This window comes from Caloenas nicobarica, chromosome 1 (genome assembly GCF_036013445.1).
Source record: "Caloenas nicobarica isolate bCalNic1 chromosome 1, bCalNic1.hap1, whole genome shotgun sequence".
NCBI classification, from domain to species: domain Eukaryota; kingdom Metazoa; phylum Chordata; class Aves; order Columbiformes; family Columbidae; genus Caloenas; species Caloenas nicobarica.
This window is the reverse complement of record NC_088245.1, coordinates 192079121-192100156: the sequence shown is the minus strand read 5'-3', so window position 1 is coordinate 192100156 and position 21036 is coordinate 192079121. Positions and strand designations below refer to the sequence as shown.

Sequence of the window (21036 nt, the reverse complement as noted above, 5' to 3'; positions counted from 1 at the left end):
TTGGCGAATTGTGCTTGAAAACAGAGTGCAACAAGGATACCCTGATTCAGAAAGTTAAAACAGATATGTGTGTTCCCTTGAATGAACCAAAGCAGCTTCAAAAATTGTATCAGAAAACCCTTCTACTCTTCCTATGCTAAGAAAAAACAGTTTTTAAAAGACGGAAGTCAATAAAACCAGAAATAAACCATGTGCTCATACATTGTTAGTTAAATCTGAACCAAATCTAGTCAAACTGACACAACACGCCAGAGACAGCAAATAGCAGTATAACTAGATCTCAAAGTCATTACCAGTCCACATCTGGAACACACAAACCAATTCCTGGTGACTCTGGAGTTTGCATCATGTAGTAATTACTACTTTAAGACTGTTTTGTTCAGACCAAATGAAGTTCTATTGTATTGTGGGATGAAAAAAATAAGTTTCTTTTCTTTGCCAACACAAACTCTCTTCCTCAAACACGTGGAAAAACTCAGGTCTGAATTCTTTCTTTGGCCCAAGCTTTCCTTTATTCAACCTGAATGTCAGGGAGAAAAAAAGGTGGGACACAAGTAAACTTTACTGTGGTACTTAACAGCACATAGAAATACCTGAAATCACAGAATGATTTGGGTTGGAAGGGACCTTCAAAGGTCATCAAGCCAAACCCCGTGCCGTGAGCAGGGACATCTTCAGCTAGATCAGGTTGCTTAGAGCCCCGTCCAGCCTGGCCTTGAATCTCTCCAGGGATGGGGCATCTACCACCTCTCTGGGCAACCTGGGCCAGTGTCTCACTACTTTCATCGTAAAAAATGTCCTCCTTATATCCAGTCTGAATCTCCTGTCTTTTAGTTTAAAACCATTACCTCTTGTCCTATCACAATAGTCCCTATTAAAAAGTCCGTTCCCAAATAAAAGTTAACTTACAAAAAAATCTGGGAGGGGGGAGACAAAACAGAAAATGGAGGCATTGGGTAGCTTTAAAAACCTTAGCAGCATCAAGTAATGAATTCTAACTGATTAGAGAATTGGAATCTACACTGGAGCTTTTTGAAAGTCAGTCCATGCTAACAAGCAGGAAGAAAATACTTAATTACTCCAGAGCACAAATACACATACAAGCAGAACACCTTTTACCACATCATCCGTTAGGCAGTATACACTTTAAACAAAAGGTCATGCTTGGTACAAGCCCAAAACAAAACAATGAACCCTAGTTGTCCGTGGGAAAAGTAAAAATTTAAACTACAGTGAAAACAAGCTAAAAAATTATTATTGAAATTACTAGAGCACATAATAATTTTTATACATCTGCAGACTATAATTTAAGCAGAGGTAAGTATTACTAGGGCTAAAACCACAATACTCGGAGTACTAAAATGCGATGAGAAAAATCCAAAAAATCCAAAAGTGCTTTACACTCCTGATGAAAGCACACAGAAAAAAATACTTCTCCACAAATGAAAGCACTAATGAATCAAAACCAAAGATCACTCTAAAAAAGTACTCCTCACAAAATTATCACTAAGTTTCATTACAGTCTTTCTCCAGTCAGAGCAAAATACCCTCAAACCTTAATTCAAACTTCAAAACATTGCTGTACAAATTAACAGAGCAAACACAGCAAAACCTCCTAGATTATGGATGTTACAACAGAGCCATCATACTAACAGATTATTTCACGATGTAAAGGATACAATACTAAATAGTTTTTAAAAATGCAACTGAGAGTAAGGTGTCAGCAAAGCAGAGACAGGCAATCAGAGGGAAGGCATTTTTTGTGCTATTGCTAGAACAATTTCCTGACTCATTTCATCCTCCAGCCCCGGGGACCACGCTGGCTTGGTCCACACTGACAGCCTTCTTGACGTAACTGAAGCAGAGCATTAACCCAAATGCCGTTGCTTTTGAGCTCCTTGCAGCTCACGCTCAAGGAAAAGGGGCCACCGTAGATTGAAAAGTTGGTACCGAATACCCACGCTATTTCAGCCTAAAGCTGCAAGTGCAGAAACGCTCCTTGAGCCCAAGAGCACCACATCAGCTCAACCTCCTAAGACTGAAACTCCCCAAAACAACTGCAAGGCAAATTTTAGGCCGTTTAAGAGATTTTTTTTTTTTTTTTTCCCAAAAGTGAGCCTGGACATCACCGCAGCACTTTGGCAGAGGCAAAATCAGCGTCTTGGTGATAGGAGAGAAAAGCAACACTTCACCCGAGGTACCGAACCACGGACAAGGTTAAACCACACTCCGGGCCTGATTTTAAGCAGGTGTTCAACGAACTGCAGATTACTCCTCAATTCCTTGCCCCAAGCAAGGCGCAAAGGCACTGCCAGGGGCGGCGCCGCTGTGAGGCGGCAGCGCGGTCCTTCCCGTCACCGGGGCGGGCACCGGGGGGCCCGCCGGCCCACAGCACGCAGGGCTGCCGCCTCCCGTCAGCGCGCTGCAGCGGGCCCGACAGCCGCGCTTCGCCTTTCCGGCGGGCAGGGGGAGCCGGTGCGGGCCCGGCCTTGCTCGGGGAGGCGGCGGAAGCGAGTGCAGCGCCGCTCGCTCCTCGCAGGGCCGGCCCCCACGGAGGCGGGCGGGCCGCGGCCCGGATCGTCCCCTCCCACCGCTCCGCGTGAGGGAGCGAGGAGGAAGGGCAGGGGGGAGGGGGAAATACCTCAGGCGCAGCTACCACCACAGGCGCCGCTCCTCTCCCGCCCGGCGGCGGCTCCGCCTCCACTGCCTGCAGGGAGCAGGGCGGGCTGGCATGGCGGCGGGGTCGCGCCGGAAACTGCGCAGCAGCCGCGCGAGCAACAGCGCCGGCCGCGCCTGACACCAGCGGCGGGCGCGTAACGGCCGGCGCCCAACGGCCGGCGAGTAACGGCCGCGCGGCGGGCGCCCGTGGCTGTGCCCGCCAAGCGCACGTGGGGCGGGCGGCGCGGGAAGGCCGCTGAGGGGAGGCGGCCGCTGGGCGAGCGCGCTCAGGGCCGGGGCTGCGTGTGCCTCGCAGGGCGCCGGGGAGCGCGGCGCTGAGGGAGCCGAGGCGCGGCGGCAGCCGGCAGGTGAGAGCGGGGCTCGGGCTGCGCCGCGTGTCGCCGCTCGGGGCCCGGCGGGCCGGGTGGCTGTCGCCGGGAGGGGCGGTCCCGGCGTGCGCGGCCCTGGGGCGGGCGGGCCTGTGCCCTGGGCTGTGTGGAGCCGTTGCCTTACGGGCTTCTAAATGCCGACTGAGTATTTCATGTCAGTAGCGGTAGGGTTAAGGGTTGGGTTCCCTCTGCGCGGGTAACGCCGGCTCAAAGCACTGTTTAATAAAAGATGGTGAGGTAGTAATGCACGTGTGTATGTACATATATGCCCCTTGCACAGTTTTCTTACGTTCTGACAACTCCATAAACGCTTTCTTTCTTCCACAGTCTTCCATAGTGCATTAAGTGCTCTGGATGTGGATTAAAGCCCAGGAGGCCGTTTAGCCATAGGTTTATCTGAACAGTTGAGCACTTTTAGTTGTTGGAGGAAGGTCAGCAGCCAGCCCTCTGGGCCAGCACAGCCCTGGCAGCGGGTGAGCTGCTGCCCCACGCCTGGGCCCTTCATCTCTGCCTTGGGTCACACTGAGGCTCTGCCTACGCTGAGTCCCTTCCTCAGATCCTGCATCTCTTAGCTGATGCTGTAATAAACTGCACGAGTTTAGGCTACATCTTTCCCACGCTGAATGACATTTTTTTCAGAAGGACTGAATGATTTGTCAACAAAACATGTAATCCTTGTCCCTTGTCGTACACCCATAAAAGCATTTAATATGAGGAGGTTTAAGAGAAGTCTGACTGTAGAAGAAACTTTTCAAACAGCGGAGTAATAACATTGCACGCTGGTTTATTTTGCAACTTAATCAGTTTTATTTTTATTTACCTTAGTCTGTGTTAGGCTTCTTGCAGGAAGGAAATTTGGGATTGGTTTCACATAAGGGAGATTTGCAGTTCTGCCCAGCACTTACAGGCTGTGTTGTAGAGAGAGTTGCTTTGTGACAGCAACGATGTCTGGGTACTGTTGCACTTAGAGGAACACATTTTGTCACCAGAATTGTAATTTGTGGGGCGGGGGTGCTGTCGTTTGAATATTTGTAGTTATGACCTCAGATAAAGAAAAAAATGAGTACTCTGATTTCTTCTTTTATAAAGAATGGCTAGGTAACAAATAACACAATGAAAATTTTTCTCACTACATTTTTTCTCAGACTTTTGCTTGTTTGCTTTCATCTTTTCAATACCCCTTTGAAGGGAAGAAGACTTGTAAGGTGATTTACAAGAAGGTTGTTTTTAAGTGTCCCTTTAGCCTTTAAACAAAGAGGAGATGTTCACTGTAATGTAATCAGTGTTCTGTTACCTGCTTACTGCAGTTTTTAACTCATTTTTATTTATAAGGTACTGTTTCACAAGGTACAGCTCACTATTATCAAAAGCTCCAGGTCCCTTTTATCATAGAATCATGCAATGGTTTGGGTTGGAAGGGACCTTTAAAGATAAGCTAGTTCCAACCCCCCTGCCGTGGGCAGAAACATCTTCCACTAGACCAGGTTGCTCAAAGCCCCATCCAACCTGGCCTTGAATGCTTCCAAGGACAAGGCATCCACGGCCTTTTCCAGTGCCTCACCACCATGACTGTAAATAATTTCTTCCTTACATTCCATATAAATCTGTCCTCTTTACATTTAAAACCATTGCCCCTTGTCGTGTCACTACACACCCTGGTAAAAAGTCTCTCCATCTTTCTCGTAAGCCCCCTTTAAGTACTGAAAGGATGCTATAAAGTTTTTCCAGAGCCTTGTCTTCACCAGGCTGAACAACCCCAGCTCTCTCAGCCTTTCTTCACAAGAGAGGTGCTCCAGCTCTCCGATCATTTTTGTGTCCCTCCTCTGGACCCACTCCAATGGGTCCATGTCTTTCCTGTGCTGAGGGCTCTAGAGCTGGATGCAGTACTCCTGGTGGGATCTCACAAAAGCAGAGAAGAATCACCTCCCTTGACCTGCTGGCCACATTTCTTTTGATCCGGCCAAAGATGTGATTTGCCTTCTGGGCTGCAAGCGCATGTTGTCAGCTCACATCCAGTTTTCCTCCTCCTCTGCAGGGCTGCTTTCAATCACTTCATCCCCCAGCCTGCATTGATACCAGAGGTTGCCCCAACCCATGTGCAGGACCTTGCACTTGGCCTTGTTCAACTTCATGAGGTTTTCATGGGCCCGCTCTTCCAGCCTGTCAAGGTCCTCTGGATGGCATTTCATCCTTCCAGCATGTCAACTGCACCACTTGTCTTGGTGCCTTCTGCAAACCTGCCGAGGGTGCGCTCAATCCCACAGAATCACAGAATCACAGAATGTTAGGGATTGGAAGGGACCTCGAAAGATCATCTAGTCCAATCCCCCTGCCAGAGCACTATCTATGTCATTAATTAAACAGTACTGATCCCAGTACAGACCACTGAGGGACACCACTCATTACTGTTGTCTACTTGGGACATTGAACTGTTAACTACAACTCCTTGGACGAGGCCATCCAGCCAATTCCTTGGCTATCTAACAGTCCATCCATCACACCCATATCTCTCCAGTCCTTCACCTTTTCCTTGTTTTCTGTCTTCTGCCCTGTCAGCTCTGTAGCTCTTCGGACCTTTTCATAGGCAAATTAAATTCACTAGAATAGCAGAAAAACTCGTGCTTTGCTGAGTTTTCTGCTGTTTTGAGGGTTCAGTTAGCTTGTGGAAAGTTTGATGAGGATGTTGACTGTCGGGGAAGATATGGAGAGAGAAAGGAGAGACAAGAGAGACCTCCTTATTTTGCAGCAGTGAGCCATTAGATCAACTCATTACTCAAGGAAGCATAACGATAGCCTTAATAATTTACACCAGCTCCATAGCACATTTTGCATTACATTTTTTTAGTACCCAGGATAAGAGAAGTGGCATAAATGGTTTAAAACATGACCCAGTAAGCTTGAAAGCCCATTCCTGTGTCCTTTCCCATCTGTAGTGCAGATATTACATGCTGCTACAATGGGTTGTTTCAGTACATGGTAGAGCACTCTTTTAATGAGCTGATTTTCTTGGCAATTGTTGATCTGATGCCCAATATTTGTACATTGTGCAAAGATCACTAACAACTTGATGTAATCTTACTAATACTGAAATGTACAGGCATACTGCTAGGTACCACTCCATGTATCTAGTACTGGCAGACACATTTTATTTGCTTGTTGTGTTTATGTATTTGAAATAAAAGGACAATTAATATATATATTTTAATGTTTATTATATTCATAAGTGCAAAAAAGTATTGGACTCCAGTACTACTGCTAGCTTATTATAGTTGAGGAGGTATTGTACATCTCAGAACAGTGTTTAAGATTTACAAAGAAGAGCAGAAGTAACAGAGAACATAACTGAGAAAAATACTTGCTTTCTTTTTGGGAGAGATGACAGCAAGAACAGAAATACATATGTTTTATAGAACCAAGGCATGCTTAAAAAAGAATAACCTGTAGGCTGTTAGTGTTACTAACCCTTTTGAGTGTGTGTTGTATTTATGTGGTGAGAAATTGCCTAGAGTTCCAGTCATGTGATCTTTGTATTTTATTTACTCTGGAGAGCTGAAACTGCTTCAGGCCAATGAATTGACTAGAAGTCCACTGAACATGTTAGAGACATTTTCCTACTAGCTGTAGCATGGAGAGTAAAGTTGTTATGTTTTAGTGTGGTTGATATCTGCACAACTTATATAAAAAATCAAGTTCCTGGCTAGACTAAATATGTGATAATAGGGTTGAGTCACAGTGTGACAGTGCTGTCACCACTGTGTGAAAAATTGGAGATCTTGCCTTTCCTGTATAGTCCAACAACCTTGTATACTTTGAGGTAATTCATTAAGTTTTACCTTGAGTGAGCCCAGGACCATGCTGTTTCTTGTACATCTTCCAGCTCTACTTTGGAGACTAAATCTGTGCTCTAAAGCATGTGGGTTGATATTTTTATGTTCTTACCTTCCTTTACAACCATTGGTTTTGTAAGTCAGAGTATACTGTCTTTACATGCCCAGTAATTCTGAAAAGTGCTGCTGAACACATAGAAAGTGTCAATAGGACACACCATCATCTCATTTTGACCCTCTCTTAAGTTGCCATTGGGGACTAATTTGAAATTATTTGTTATATTTTCCTACTGAGGTTTTTTATTCATGCTCTGTTGGTTTTTAGCATTCTATCCAGTGCGACAGAAGGGTCTGTCCTTGCCCAGTATTGTAAATGGTTTTGGGTTGAACTGGTATTTGCACAGATCTCCAAGAATGCCTTGGGAAATGTCTTTCTTTTTGAAAGGAACCGTAATCTGAGTTCATGCTGTAACGTAAGGAAGAGTTGAAGGGACATCATGGTGTGGGAGGGGATGTTATTCAGTGAAAGTAATGAAAATGGAACAGTTGTGGCTGAAGGAAAGATACTATAATAAATTGATAACTTTGCAATTCAACTTAATTTCCTCCTGCATCTTAAAGAGATATATGTGTTCCAGTTAGTTCCATTTGAAGTCAGCAGGAGCAGAATTGAGTCCCTGTAGTTCTAAACTTCTGTGTTTTTCTGGCTGATTCAAGGTGTCATTAGCCTCAGAGCCAGAGAAGGAATGGACTTCAGGAGCTGCCTTTTGATGTGCAGCTGGTTCACACTGAAGCTATCCTCCACAAATGTGTCTGTGTATATGTGAGAAAGGCAAAACGTGGCCCTGAATTTGAGAAATAATTTGAAATAAGAGTACTCGATGTCACTTGTAAAATATGCTATAGAGTTATATAGCAGTGATACTGTGAAAGAGCTTTAGTTTGCTAGGAAGTCTATAACAGAAGCTTCCAAAAAGTGGTAGTAACAGCAGGATGCGCTTCTGTAGTTAAAAATCGTTACATTTGCAGGATAAACTTTTAATAGTTTATTGTGCACTAAATTCACAATTTTGAATGATGCAACAATGGGATTTTCGTGGTTAGTTGTTTTTTTAATGTTCCTCCGTAGCCATCTGTAACTGTAGGAGATGTTATTGTAGACATTTTTAAAGAAGTTTGTTCTTTCTGAGTGTTAGATGTGGTAAGCTGAGATGCCCGGGCAAGACATCTACATTTCCGTAAAGTATAGTGCACTTGGAAAATATGTGAGACCTTGTACAGTGTAAAGAATAAATAAGCTTGCAAATTCAGGGCCTAAAGCTGTTAAATCTATTAACTTAAAGTTTTGAGTTCATAACATGCACTAGAAAATAAGTATTTTCAGTTAAGAAAATACTCTTCTGAATTCATTCTCGCAGAAAATACAGGCTGCATTATTGTTGGTATATTTTTCCCCAAATTTCCCTATTTTTTCTTTAATTGTTTTATTCACTTCTTATTTTGCAGGAGTCTTTGAAAAATCCTTAGTGGTCATGACAGTGTTACAAGTGACATAAATTAGCCAGTGGCTCAGAATGATGGATACCCAGAAGACTACAAATGGTTTGCAAGTGATTGGAGAAGGGACTGGTATAGGGAAATCGACACTCCACATGGTGGGGTATTTGGGAAAAGTCAGTTGAAACTTGTTTTACATGTGTGCAAAGTTCATATTTTTCTCTGCTTTGAGAGATTTTTGATTGGTCTTAATTAAAAAAAAAAAAATCTCAAAATTATTTTCCACGGAAATCTATAACAACGGCGAAAGATTATTCTAAGTAAATCTGTGCCTATGGTTTTTTTTTTACTGGCACTATTTTTACAACTGTTTACATTCCTATGAAAGTTGATTTGTCTTTCAAAGATCTGAGCTTGTGTTCCCTGGCAATAAGTGCCCTGTGATTTAGTTCAAGTAGAATTAAATGTTGCGTAATTGTGTTGTTAAATATACCTTATTAAATATTTGAATATTTAAATAAAAAAAATTGTTTAGAACACTTTACCATACGAATATATATTTTATAAATATTTTTTAAAATCTATTTTACTTTTTTATATTGTATTAGATATATTTAGAAGTTGCACGTTGGTTTTCTATCTTGATATGTATGAATGTCTTACCTTGGGATAATATATTAAATACCTAAGTTTATGCTGCTTTTTCTTTCTTTTTTGTCTTTTAAGAACTGTAATCCCGTGGAAACAACTGCACATGAGTATTGTCCGGTCTGCAAAAAGAAGGGCCAGATTCAAGTTTTACGAACTTACCGCATTAATTTTCAGGAGTCCATTTTTCTTTGTGAAAATCCTCAGGTATTACACTGATTACCAGGTTTTTTTGGTTGTGCAGAGGCCTTTACCTTCAGCAATTACACCTCTTGATTTTGTTGATAGTAAGCAGACTGTTGAAGTAGGATCCCTTTGAGTCCAGATGCTGGTTGTTGTGTGCCTATATGTAAAAAAAACATAAGTAACCTGTAGACAAGCAGTGTTTAGGCATAGCTAGCTACCCTGTAGAACAAAAAGAGTCAATTAAAATTAATAAATGTGTTTTGCTTACGTAACAAGGGAACACAAGTTCAGAATACAAGGTGAAAATTTGATGATCCTTGTAACTAATACACAACTCTTGGAGGTGTGAGTCTCCCATTTTCCATTCTTTAAGCCTGCGTAGTGCAAATAGGTTTGTAATTATAATTACAGTTCGTTTGTTTGTTTTTTCCCTTTTAAGCTTAACCTTCTCTGAATTTCTGTGCTGGTTAATATTTGAGTCATGATTTTGCTGCCTCTCCCACTGCTCCATGTATGCAGGGAGGGTATAGCAATCCCATATGGACTGCTGCCCTTAAATCAGTAGATAGAGACTAGACTAGATATGGGTCTCTGAGTTGCTTTTCCCATCCCTGCCCACTTTTAAATAATCATAGTATCGTTCTGGAGATTCGACTGTCTTCTGGTTGCAGAACAGTAAGACCCTACCAACACTTGGTTTAATGCCTCAGGCTGGCCTGAAAGGTACTCTGCCAATTTTGGCATCAGTAATCTCTCAGGCACGAGATGATAAAGCCAAATGTGTACCCTGAAGGAATGGCTTTATCAGAATAAGAGAAGAGGACTCTCCTTAGCAAAATCAGATTGTTTTCAGAGATTGGAAGCATTTACTGGAAAAGTAGTGTTATCGCTACTGACGTATTTACTTCACAATTGCTTGTAAGACAGTGGTTGAATAAAACACCCTTCCTATCATACATATGTTGAATTTTTGGATTGATTTCATTAAAATATCACTTTACGGAAGTAATACATTCCATTTTAAGAATATGGTTTGTACTTTCCTTAGCTCTCATTCACTTGAATGAAATTGCTCTGTAGATTTCACTGTAACTTTCTTTCCTTTAGTGTATCTACCCACTTGGTTATAAACCATTAAACAGCATAATTACTTCTGCGGATACAGAAAATCATCAAGTTCCATCTACTCATAAGAAAAGGAAATTGTGTGATATCACTGACTTTTCTCCTGCTGAATCATATCCGAAAAAAGCAAGAACTAATAATGTGGTAAATACTGAGCACGCTATTAATACAGACCCTGTTGTCAAATGCTATCAGAATAGTTTATGTATTCCTAAGTCAAGCCTACAAGATGTGTTACAAAATGACCAGAAAAAACCTATTAACAAGGTGGAGTCCTGCATCCAGATGGTGGATTTTGAAACAACCACCAACAACTATGAAGAAAGTCCTAAGACTTCTAGACCCAGAACACAACTCTTGCCAAATTCTGAACTTTGCTCAACAACATCTGAAATTTTGCTCAAAGATGATAAAGGTTCCACTAATAGCACGGATTTATGGCTTCAGTGGAGAAATGTGCATAATCTTTGTTGGTTAGATTGTGTTTTGTCAGCACTAGTGCACTTAGAAACATTAAAATTTGCTCTAGCAGAAGAGTATAATGATGGAAAATGTTTACTCCAGAAACTCTTAACAAAATATAATCAAGCAGCTGTGCTTCTGAATACCTGTAAAAGGAGTAAAGTAAAAGGTGAGTAAATTTAACTGCTGTTTCTTCATATTCAGACTGATCTGATCTGCTACAACTATGTGGAATTTAGTACAGTGCACTTAAATATGCCTCTGTTCTATTTCAAGATCACAAAAGAAAGAGTTAAGATTAATTACCATGAATTGGCGGAGTATTGTGCTTTATCTAGCAGAATCCAGGTAACCTGTGAAATTGTTTTTCTTGGGGAAAACGTACACCTTTGAAAATATCAAACACTAAGCATCTCTTGAATTTTTTTGTCATATCCTACATAGAGAATTTGTGAATTATTTGTGTAATTGAGCCTTACTTTGTTTTCCTTCACCTGTGTTTGCTAACGTATTTGGATGCTGTTCTAATCTTAATCTTCAAAATCATTTCTGTTGTGGTTTATATCCCTGTATAAATGGGCATTTGCTTTGTCACACCAAAACCAGTAAAGCTGGGACACACGTTCTCTTCTGGCTCTGCTGCGCTCATGGAAGGAATGCTTCCCCCGAGGTCTGCGGGCTGTGCTGTGGATGATAGTGCTTCCTAACCCCTTTCAGTCAAAATTAGTCAAACATTAACCTGATTCATATTGCCTGGAAAGGGTCAGTGAGTACTCCCACCTGCAGTTTAAGAGGTTCAATGACTGTGACCTCCGAGCACAGAGGCAGTGATGGGCAGCTGGGCGCCACCTTCCAGGCAGCACAGCTGGAGTCAGGGGAGGATGCGTCACTGTCATCTCCTTGTGTGGCCTTTGATCATTTTCTGTGCTGTGGATTCAGTTTAAGACTCTTAAACTAAGATCTGGTTTTTTAGTCCTCTTGAACTGACCCACTGGTGTCATAAATCTGAACTTCTATGAGATCTCTGGTTAGCCAATACCTTTCATGAATTTTTTTTCAATAGACATTCCAGGAGAAGTGTGTGTTTGAATATATAGACCGTACTCCCAGAACAGCATTAGATGACTTGAAGAATATTGTGTCTTTCTTGAGAAAAATAATAAATGTATCAAGAATGGTATAATCCACCTTGTGACAGAGGGGGAAAAATTCAAAAATATTCTGAAGTAGTTCATATTCTCTGCTTGCCAGACAGGCTGCTTGATTTTAGGTTTTCAGCTATCACCTGGAAGCCCTCTACCATCACAAAACCTGTCTGAGATGTGTTTCTTTTCCCTGTGTTGTGCTGTGTTTGCAAAAGAACTCTGGTATGCAAGAGCCCTTAAATGGGGATGCTAGGTGTTGGAATATAGTGTCGTATAAGTTAAACCTTTTAATTTCTAGGAACTGCTGCAAAACAAATTAGTTTATTTGGGCAGCAGTGGGGAGGGGGTTGGATGAAGAGATGTGGAGAAGAGGTGTGGTATTTATTCTGCCCTTCTGTGTAGTTTTTCAGCAGCTTTTATATATGTTTATTTTAAAAAACAAAAGCAATAGAGCTGCAAGAAACTTATTTTTACATTTTTAAATGCAAAATTGTATAAGTAAAAAATAGTTTCAACATCTGTTCTAAACCTTTAATTTAATCTGTGCAGGTTACAATCATGATTGTGTAGTAGAAGTTAGTTCTTGCTTGTGCTTAAAGAATGTTTGTGAATAAATAACCTTGCAAGTTTAAAATGCATACTAAGATTTGTAAAGTATAGTATTTTAAGAAGTTGGTTTTACTATTTTAAAAGCTGACTTAGGTAATTAGTATTTAATCTGGAACAACACATTTAAATGTTTTGTTATGAAATGTGTAACATCATTAGAAAGCATGTAAGCAAATTTTTGTGCTTTTGATCTTACTGTTTAGGTTTTAAAATCTACTGCTAATCTCCAAATCACCAGGATTTGTAATGTCTGGTTACATTATCCCTAAATGTTGTGACTATCTAGCTGTTGGTGCATGCCCTTAGCCATAATTTAAGTGAGGTCAAGTCATTTCTGGTTAGCAGACTGCAGTAAAATGTAAACTTCTGTAAATTCTTCTCTAATTTTCCAATCAAGTAATACCAAGCATTGCCTATTTTACCAATGGTTTTAGGCGAGTATAGGTCAATACAAAAGGTGTCAGTTTGCAGAGGATGAAGGCATGTTAAGGGTACATATGCGTGTGAAAGGGTGAGGGTGTTACACAAATACATGAGGGTATATGTATTTTTTTCTTTAGATGTTCTTCCAAAAGCAGAATCTCATCTCAATGAAATCAGAAACAGAGTGTTTACACAGCTTCAGCCTCAGCTTAAATATGAATTGGGTAAGTAGGGCAGCATCTCAGTATTTACTTTCAGGAAACTCCACATGTAAAGCCTTGTATGTCATAAAAATACATATGTGTGTATGCCCACAAGACAGCTAGCAAATGCATTGTTTTTTATTGGTGACGTACACATACTTTACAGTGTGGACAGCTATTTTGTCTGTTAACTGATTTTGAAGTTTTAGAGAGCATATTCTTGTCTTCCTAACTGTGCTGTGGTCATTAAATTGTCATTGATAACAACCTAATAATATGGATCGATCCCTTTGCTGTGGGGATTAGAAATACAGCCTTGAAGGGATAACTGGAATTAAAATCATAGTAAGCTTATCTTCTTCCTTTTTGAAGTACTGAAAGCTGATTTCAAATATTCAGTGACTCTTTTTTTCTGCCCCATCTTTGAAGGTAAGGAGGAAAGTCCAGTGTTTGCACTCCCTCTACTCTTAAAACAGGACCAACAAGCTGAGAAGCTATTCTTGCATTCGTTTTCATGGAAGTTTGAATGTGTACGTTGTGGCCACAAATACCAGGATCGGTGAGATTTTTATTTAAGTAGCTTCTATGTAATTGTTCTACCTTACCTTTTTATATCTGCATATAATAGTTGATTTTTCTTCATACGTCCTGGTTTTATACAGCCTCAGCTTGTTACTGAAGTTTTATGTGATCCACTTTTTCAGGCTAGCATTTGCAAATAGTTTACTGCTGTGTAGTGTCTTGGGAAACCATGTTATCGCTTAATTAAGAAAGAAATAATAGGTAACTTGCAAGTCCCTGGCCGTGCTCACTCTGATATTTTGCTGAGAGTATACACATTGTTGGGGTTCTAAAGAGTATATGCCTGGTACACTTTTGCTGTTGAAGAATACCTGTAATCTTCATTTGAATTACAAAGAATCAGTGATTCGCTCACATAATTTATCTATTTTAAAACAGTATTACAGGGAAGTAATTTCTTGAGAATTGATTTAGTTCTCTGTAGCTGCAGGTATAAGCTAGTCATTCAGGCTCCTTTTAGAGTCAGCAGAAAAAAAGACACCTTCAGAAGACAGCTCATTTTACTTGAAAAATTGCTGTTTCTCTCCACTCTCTTAGGTTTATACAACAAAATTCTAGATCCCCAAGTGAGATGAGATTGATGCCATCTTACACTGCCAGCTAATGTTTAGTCCTGGTTAACAGGATGTGTTCAAGAGCCATTGTTACATGCTGTGTTTTTTAAAAAAAAAGTTTTAAAATCTAGGTTAGGTTGAATATAAAGGAAGTCCTTGCTGTGGCCAATGAATGAATAAACTATGTTACTTCACTTTAATATCCCGTACATTGTATTTTTGTACAATATAACCTCAGTGTAATCTCAGCTCTGAATGTACTGGGTTTTGAAAAAACCTTCCATAACATGGATTCTGAAGTAACTTGTTACCTCTTCCTTCTCTTCTTGGGATTCTGTATCAGCTAGTAAATTATGCAGATCCTGATACAAACTCTGCATTATGTCGGAAAGGAGAGAGATAACATGTGAAAGGAGGAAGAACAAATAATGTGAAAGAGAAGGCCACAGAGCTGCTGAGAACAAATAGTGGCTGATAGTGTTTGGCAGAACTGAATTCAGTGCTGACTTAGATGTAGTGCTGTCACAGGGGAATTCACACAAATGGCATCAATATGAATAGAATTTAGTTTTGTCATAACTTTTTTGTAATTTTTTTCTCCTGGTAAAGTGTGTATGTTTATTGTTTTCTGATCAGCAACTCAACTTACTCTTTTTTTTGTGTGTGTGTGTGTCCAGATTTAGGAAAACACTAACAACATTCACCAATATAATCCCTGATTGGCATCCGCTTAATGCTATTCATGTTGGACAGTGCAATAACTGTAGTGATAGATCTCAAAGAAGACAAATGATTTTGGAAAAGTAAGTTTGAATACGTGACCTTGAAAATAAAATACATAAAATTCTGACACTTCATTTATTGAATATATCACTTTCAAAACCAACTATTATCTTGTGGTTTTAGAGATTCTAAACTTTAAACTCTGGTGAATACTATCCTTTTTAAGATTTTAGATAATTCGTAAATGCTGAAATGGCACCTAGTGTTTAATAAACATGAAACATAGAGCAGTGTTAACATGCTGACCAGCACATATGTTTGAGCCAGGTTGTAAATACTTCCTACCAAGTAGTAAATACAGACAACTGATATCCAGTGTCAGCCTTTCCATGACCTCTGCTGCTGGTGGATAAAACTGTTGTCTGATCATCTGTTTACTGGTTTGGCTTGGGAGCAGTGTCCTTTCCTACTGTAGTTATGGCACAGTTGTCTCTTGCTTTTCTCACCTTTTCCCCACTCCCCAAATCCCTTATGTGGTGGTAGTTTTTTCCCTTATCTATAACAAAATGAAATATGCGGTTGGGGTATTCTTATCCCTTGACTACCGTGCAATCCGAAGAGTCCTGTGTGGAAGTAGACTAGTAAGGGCAGGACTACGTACTTTTTGTGATGCCTTACTTGTGATTTTTCATTAGGAAACTTTGCCACTATTTTATTGTAATAAACTGATTCTTTGTTGTTTCTTTATTAGAGTACCCTCAGTATTAATGTTACATTTCGTAGAAGGCTTGCCACATAACAACCTGAATAACTATTCATTTCGATTTGAGGAGGACACCTACCAAATAACAGCTATTGTTCAGTATCAAACAAAGAATAAGCATTTCATAACCTGGTCTTTGAATCCTGATGGTAAGAACCATAAATTCTATTGTAATACTTCATGAGTCTACGTCAAATACTGTTAGTTGGGTTACTGCAATAGTTTCAACAGGCCATATATAATAATATATATAATAACAAGGATTTCTTTTGTCTGTGTTCTAAACTTTGTATTAAAATTCTGTGCATAATTGTGGGAACTTTGTTATTCAGGGTGAAGGTTTCAGTTTGGTGTGGCTGATTTGCTCTACATTATACTCACTGGCAGAAGTTACTTGGGTAGAGTCGTTTCCTTTCAAATGTTTATTTTGAAGCCAGTTATTAATCCATTCTTGGCTGGAAGTAAGGGAACGTATGGAACTATCAGCATTAATGAAGTTTCTTTTCATTTCTGAACTTTACTGCACCTGAGGGGTGGAAGGCACAAACCCATGTTATAAACATTGCTACTGGTTTGATGGCTGTACCATTGGTGGGAACTCCATAATCAGAGAAGGTGAAAAGTTGGTATTTTTATTCTCATGGTTCTGTAGAGAGAATGGAGTGCAGTCTTATCAAGTGTTCTGACAACATGAAAGTTGTCTAAATCATACTGCCAGAGTTTAAGAGGAAATAGGAAGGTGAAGCAGCTGGGAAGCACCAAATTAGGCGCATCCTATACATCATATATATCTATAAAATATTTGCTCTTGATCTATGAACAATTTGCAGATGAATGAGGCAGATTATTAAAATGAGCAGCTTCTCTTAAATCCCTCTGTCTCCCATCCAGGCAATGAAAAGTCAGGGAAATTTAATTTGAGTGGTGGTTCTTCGTTCAGACCTGTGTGGGTATTTTCAGACAAGATGTCAGCATCATTAGCTCAGACAAAAAAAAACTTAGCTTTGCTTTTTGGCTGACCTACTCTGACCTGTAATAATATTGCTGCAAATTCTGCTTGTGTGTGATCTTTTTACAATGGAAAGCTCCCAGTTTTCTCAGATGTAATAAAGAATGGAGAAAAAGCACTCTTTATTTTCTGCCTTTCAGGGGAGTGAGTTAATAAAAATATTTGACAAGTGTCTGAGGATAGTGACTTCAGTTTTAAAAGCCTTTGAGTCTCTACACTGGTTGCTATTTATTTTTCAGGAACTTGGCTTGAATGTGATGATTTAAAGGGCCCATATTGCAAGAGACATACAAGATTTGAAGTTCCTCCTTCAGAGATTCATATTGTTATCTGGGAAAAGAAAACATCCCATGTGCCAGAAGAACTGAATTCAGAGTTCCAGAGGAAAAGTACTGAAGATTTTCCTCTTTATAATGTACAGTCAAATTCCACAGTGTTGCACTGTGGTTTTGATAACACTGTAGACAAAATACCTGCAGAACATCGCAAAGAGGATTCTGTGAGAACTCCAGATAAGAAACAGCAGCGGGTAGCTGAGGATGAAAGTAGTGTTCATCATGGTTTAGAAAGTCTGGCACATGATGATCTTGTAACACTAATGCTTGAAGAAATTCAAGTTGACTCAGAAGGTAAATCGCTGTCGAATGGACAGATGGTGGGAAATAACCTTGTTGACATGGGTACACTGCAGCAGGGGGAATCAGCTTTTTCACCTAACACTCCCTATACAGGAGAGTTTGCTGGAACTAGTCTAGCTGTGAACAACAATTGCACGTTATATGGAAATTCCAGCATTTGCCTGCCTCTGGAAGAGTTTAACGCAGCAAATATTACTGCTGTGTCACCAGTAGAGAATATTATGCAAAAATCACCTGACTTGAAAGATGCAAGCAAAATTGCAGTTAATTCTCAGGTTGCCAATTCTGCTGCTGCCAATAATTCTTCTAAGCCTTCAGGCAAAGACCAAAAAAGAGGATTTGTAGGAAGCTGGGCGAAGAAACTATTAAGCAAGAATACTTCTTTTATGCCTTCAAGTGCCTCAGCTCTCAAGAATGAGAGAAGTTGCAAAACTCCCTCAATGCAAAAAATAAGTGAAGTGCGGTTGCCAGTTAAGGGAGCAAGTAACTTTGGTGGATTTCAAAGCAAAGCTACAAACAAAACCACTGAGACCCTGAAGTCAGTGGTTCTTCAGAGTAATCATACTCATCCTTTATCAAATTTCAAAGGATTTTCTCAAAGCACTTGTCTTGCAAGAGCAAGTCATACCACTATTGAAGGTCCAACTTGGAATAAGTCAGGAAGCGCGTCGAGTGCCTCAGGTAAAGTAACTCAGTTCCATTCACTTAGCTGTAACTCTGGGAAGGCAGAAGAGTCAGATAGTGAGAAAACAAAAAGACTTCGCCTAAAACTGTTAAAAAAGCTTCATGCTAAAAAGAAGAAGTTGGCTTCTCTGGATAGGCTGGCAATGGAACAGATGAAACACGAAAAACCTGTGAGCGGAGATGTACGGACCCTATCACAGACTGGCTCTCCCAATGACAGTGCATTATTGCAGAGCTTATTAAGGGAACTCCAGTATCAGATTGATGTTGCAGATAATGAGTCTAGATTTAATGCGAGCTCTGTATCAGGGTGCCATCATAACAATGATGAAATACTGGCAGAATTACTGTCTCCTACTTCAACTGTTGCTTCCTTAGAGGCTCCAAAAACTGAAGATGAATGTATGTATATGGAAATGGTGAATAGCAGTGTTGCAACAACAGCATCTGATGAGAAGAGCAGTGTGCCACAGGCAGCAATGACAAGTGAGGACCATAATTATTATAGTCCTGTAAAGGACAATAATCCAGAACTTCATAAAGAAAGCAAAGCCAGTGTGAAGAAACTTGGTTTTGAAAGTCCTACAAGGGAAGATATCCTTGAAGACCTGTTCTCCATTTCAGCACCAAGTTCAATGGCAGGTGACATAGATTTACCTCATTTTGATGAAACTCTGTTTGAAACTTGGTAAATATTTGGTTTCTTGGTTTTAAGTATTTTTCAATATTATGTATATTTTGAAACAAAGCACTGTTAAACTATGGTTTTTTAGCTAATTTAATTGCACACTGGCTGTACTTGAACAATTTACATTTGAGGTATTTTTTTGTTAAAATTTTACTGTAGCAGACAAATAAGTTTTTAATGCAATTAATTCTTCTGAGAAACAGTTATTTTAGCTGCCAGATATGATGATGTTTTTTAATTAAAAGTTCCTGTGAGTCTTAATGTTTGCTGCTTTTAATATGGAAAACTTATCCATATTCTACTGAGTTTGAGAAATAATAAACTTCAGTAGTCTTGATGATGTAACGGTGTAAGAAATATCATTTAGGTAGCAGTGATTTATTTTACATGATCACCCAGCTCCTGAGGTATTTTTGTCTGACACTGAAAAAAAAAAGTACCTTCTGTAACCAGGGATGTTTTCATCCTTTGATACAAAGATGATTTGCAACATGAAATTCAAGGTTGGTATTCTGTTAGGAGCTCTACTCTTTTCAGAATTACTGTTCAGTAAACTCACCCTGATGTATACACCCCTTGGATACAAGGGAGCATGGATACATGGTAGAAATTTTCCTGTTTAAAGTTATGGCACGTACTGAGTTTTCATCCTGGGTAACTAAAAATGTAATTTGGTAGCATATTCTTCTGAGCCAGGTTATTTTTTTTAAGTAAGGTGCATAAGATTTGGGCCAGAGTTTGCAGCACTAAGAATATCAGATGTAACTTTTAGTTATTTACAGCTGCAAATTCGCTAATAAAATAATTAAAAGTTAACTGTAAGTTAGCACCCATCTCTGTTGTTACTAGGAATTTTTTTCTGGCTGGAGCAGTGTACCGCTGTCCGTATGTGAAAGCACTACGGAGAGCGAGGTCAATAGGAAGAAGGTAATGGAAAAGGTGGCAAGACAGCAGTAAGCAGGCAGAGGGTGCTTCTGGATTTGTAGAGTTCTCGTTCTGCTTGATGGGTGTCTTCTAAATTCATAGACACAGAGCTGAGAGTATGATATGCTAAATTAGATTAGCTGTACGTTTGTATTGTGCTCAGAAATAACAAGGATTTTATCAGCAAGTCTTTGTTTCAGCTACTTTTAGAGGTATCCCGCATTTTTTCATTGTTTTTGATCCCAAGTTCAAAACAAGTCCTCAGTCTTACTCTTCCAATAGGTGCAGTTGAACATAATTGTTACTACAAAGCATGGGTCCAGATTTAAATGGTCTTAGATTGCTTGAACCAGGTTCAAAAAGTGTTTGAAAACCTGTCAGTGGCACTCAACTTGCCTTGCCAAGCTATTTCTGTTGCAATTACATACATGTTTATCAAACTGGCACTTCAGACAATAGATGTTTTCATTCTTGAAATATAAGTCTTTGTAAAGAACTTGAGCTCCTTCTTTGTTTTAAATGTTGTAATTGGTAATGTTACAATAGAAGAAAAATGGATTCTGAATGCAAAGTGCCAGTGTACTGCTGGTGAAATGTTTGCCTGTTTGCAAATTCCCTTATTAAAAAAGAAACTGCTGACCAAAATTATAGTTTATCAGTGAATAGGTGCCTCAGCCAGACTTGAGGGGGATGACAGGATTTTCCTGTGGAGTTTTCCAGGCAGTGGTTTCTGTATATGAAAACCACTAAGAAGCGGTGTGTCTCACTGCCCCAACTGCTCGGTGCAGAGGTGTCCCCGACTGGGGGGAGCTGCCTGCAAGCCTATGTTCCATCCATCTGTGACCGGCTGGATCGCGGCTGCCAGCGGCTGTGAAGCGGGAACTCCTTCACCGCTGGCTTGGGATGTGGCACAGACCCAGGGGTGAGCAAAGCAGCAAGCCGGGGGTCGGAGTGATGCAGAATGCATAGGGCAACATGAGGAACAGACCCCACCAGAAGATGAGAACATGCTGGTGGTAAGAATTGGAGTAAGGTTAGTAGCAGAGAAGGGTGCAGGGAAACATCTGCTGTGCGCATGTGCCTGGACAGAAGCACAAATCTCTGGTTGCCGCTGGCAGCACCTCCACAAACCGGTGATGGGAGTCCTCGCTCTGCGGCTGTGTGACATACAGTCTGGGTACACAGGAGTATAGAAGCTCCGAGAGCAAATAGCACTTGAGATTAAAGTAAGTAGGAAACTGGATCTGTTAGTGCTGCAGGTTCTTTGCTGCCTTTTTTTCTGAAATAGTTAACTGAAGA

At 40.3% G+C, this 21036-nt stretch overlaps 1 protein-coding gene and 1 long non-coding RNA gene across 5 annotated transcripts in view; one reads left to right on the top strand and one right to left on the bottom strand.

The window, feature by feature from the left end:
- LOC136003073 (uncharacterized) overlaps positions 1–2736 on the bottom strand; it is a 37281-nt gene extending 34545 nt beyond the window's left edge. For both annotated transcript variants that reach the window (XR_010608026.1, XR_010608025.1), the window contains exon 1: positions 2642–2736. This is a non-coding gene — a long non-coding RNA (uncharacterized LOC136003073). The remainder of the gene's footprint in view (positions 1–2641) is intronic.
- A 101-nt stretch (positions 2737–2837) lies between these two features.
- USPL1 (ubiquitin specific peptidase like 1) overlaps positions 2838–21036 on the top strand; it is an 18285-nt gene continuing 86 nt past the window's right edge. Inside the window, exons 1-9 of one of the 3 annotated variants that reach the window (XM_065648599.1) lie at positions 2838–3026; positions 8381–8547; positions 9098–9226; positions 10313–10961; positions 13107–13193; positions 13602–13731; positions 14986–15111; positions 15783–15943; positions 17043–21036. The exon at positions 17043–21036 is cut by the window's right edge and continues 86 nt beyond it. In XM_065648599.1, coding sequence (XP_065504671.1) covers positions 8449–8547; positions 9098–9226; positions 10313–10961; positions 13107–13193; positions 13602–13731; positions 14986–15111; positions 15783–15943; positions 17043–18817 — 3156 coding nt within the window. In that variant the 5' untranslated portion in view covers positions 2838–3026; positions 8381–8448 and the 3' untranslated portion in view covers positions 18818–21036. Of the gene's footprint in view, positions 3027–8380; positions 8548–9097; positions 9227–10312; positions 10962–13106; positions 13194–13601; positions 13732–14985; positions 15112–15782; positions 15944–17042 lie in introns of those variants that run through there. The other 2 variants (XM_065648616.1, XM_065648608.1) reach the window with 2 other exon arrangements.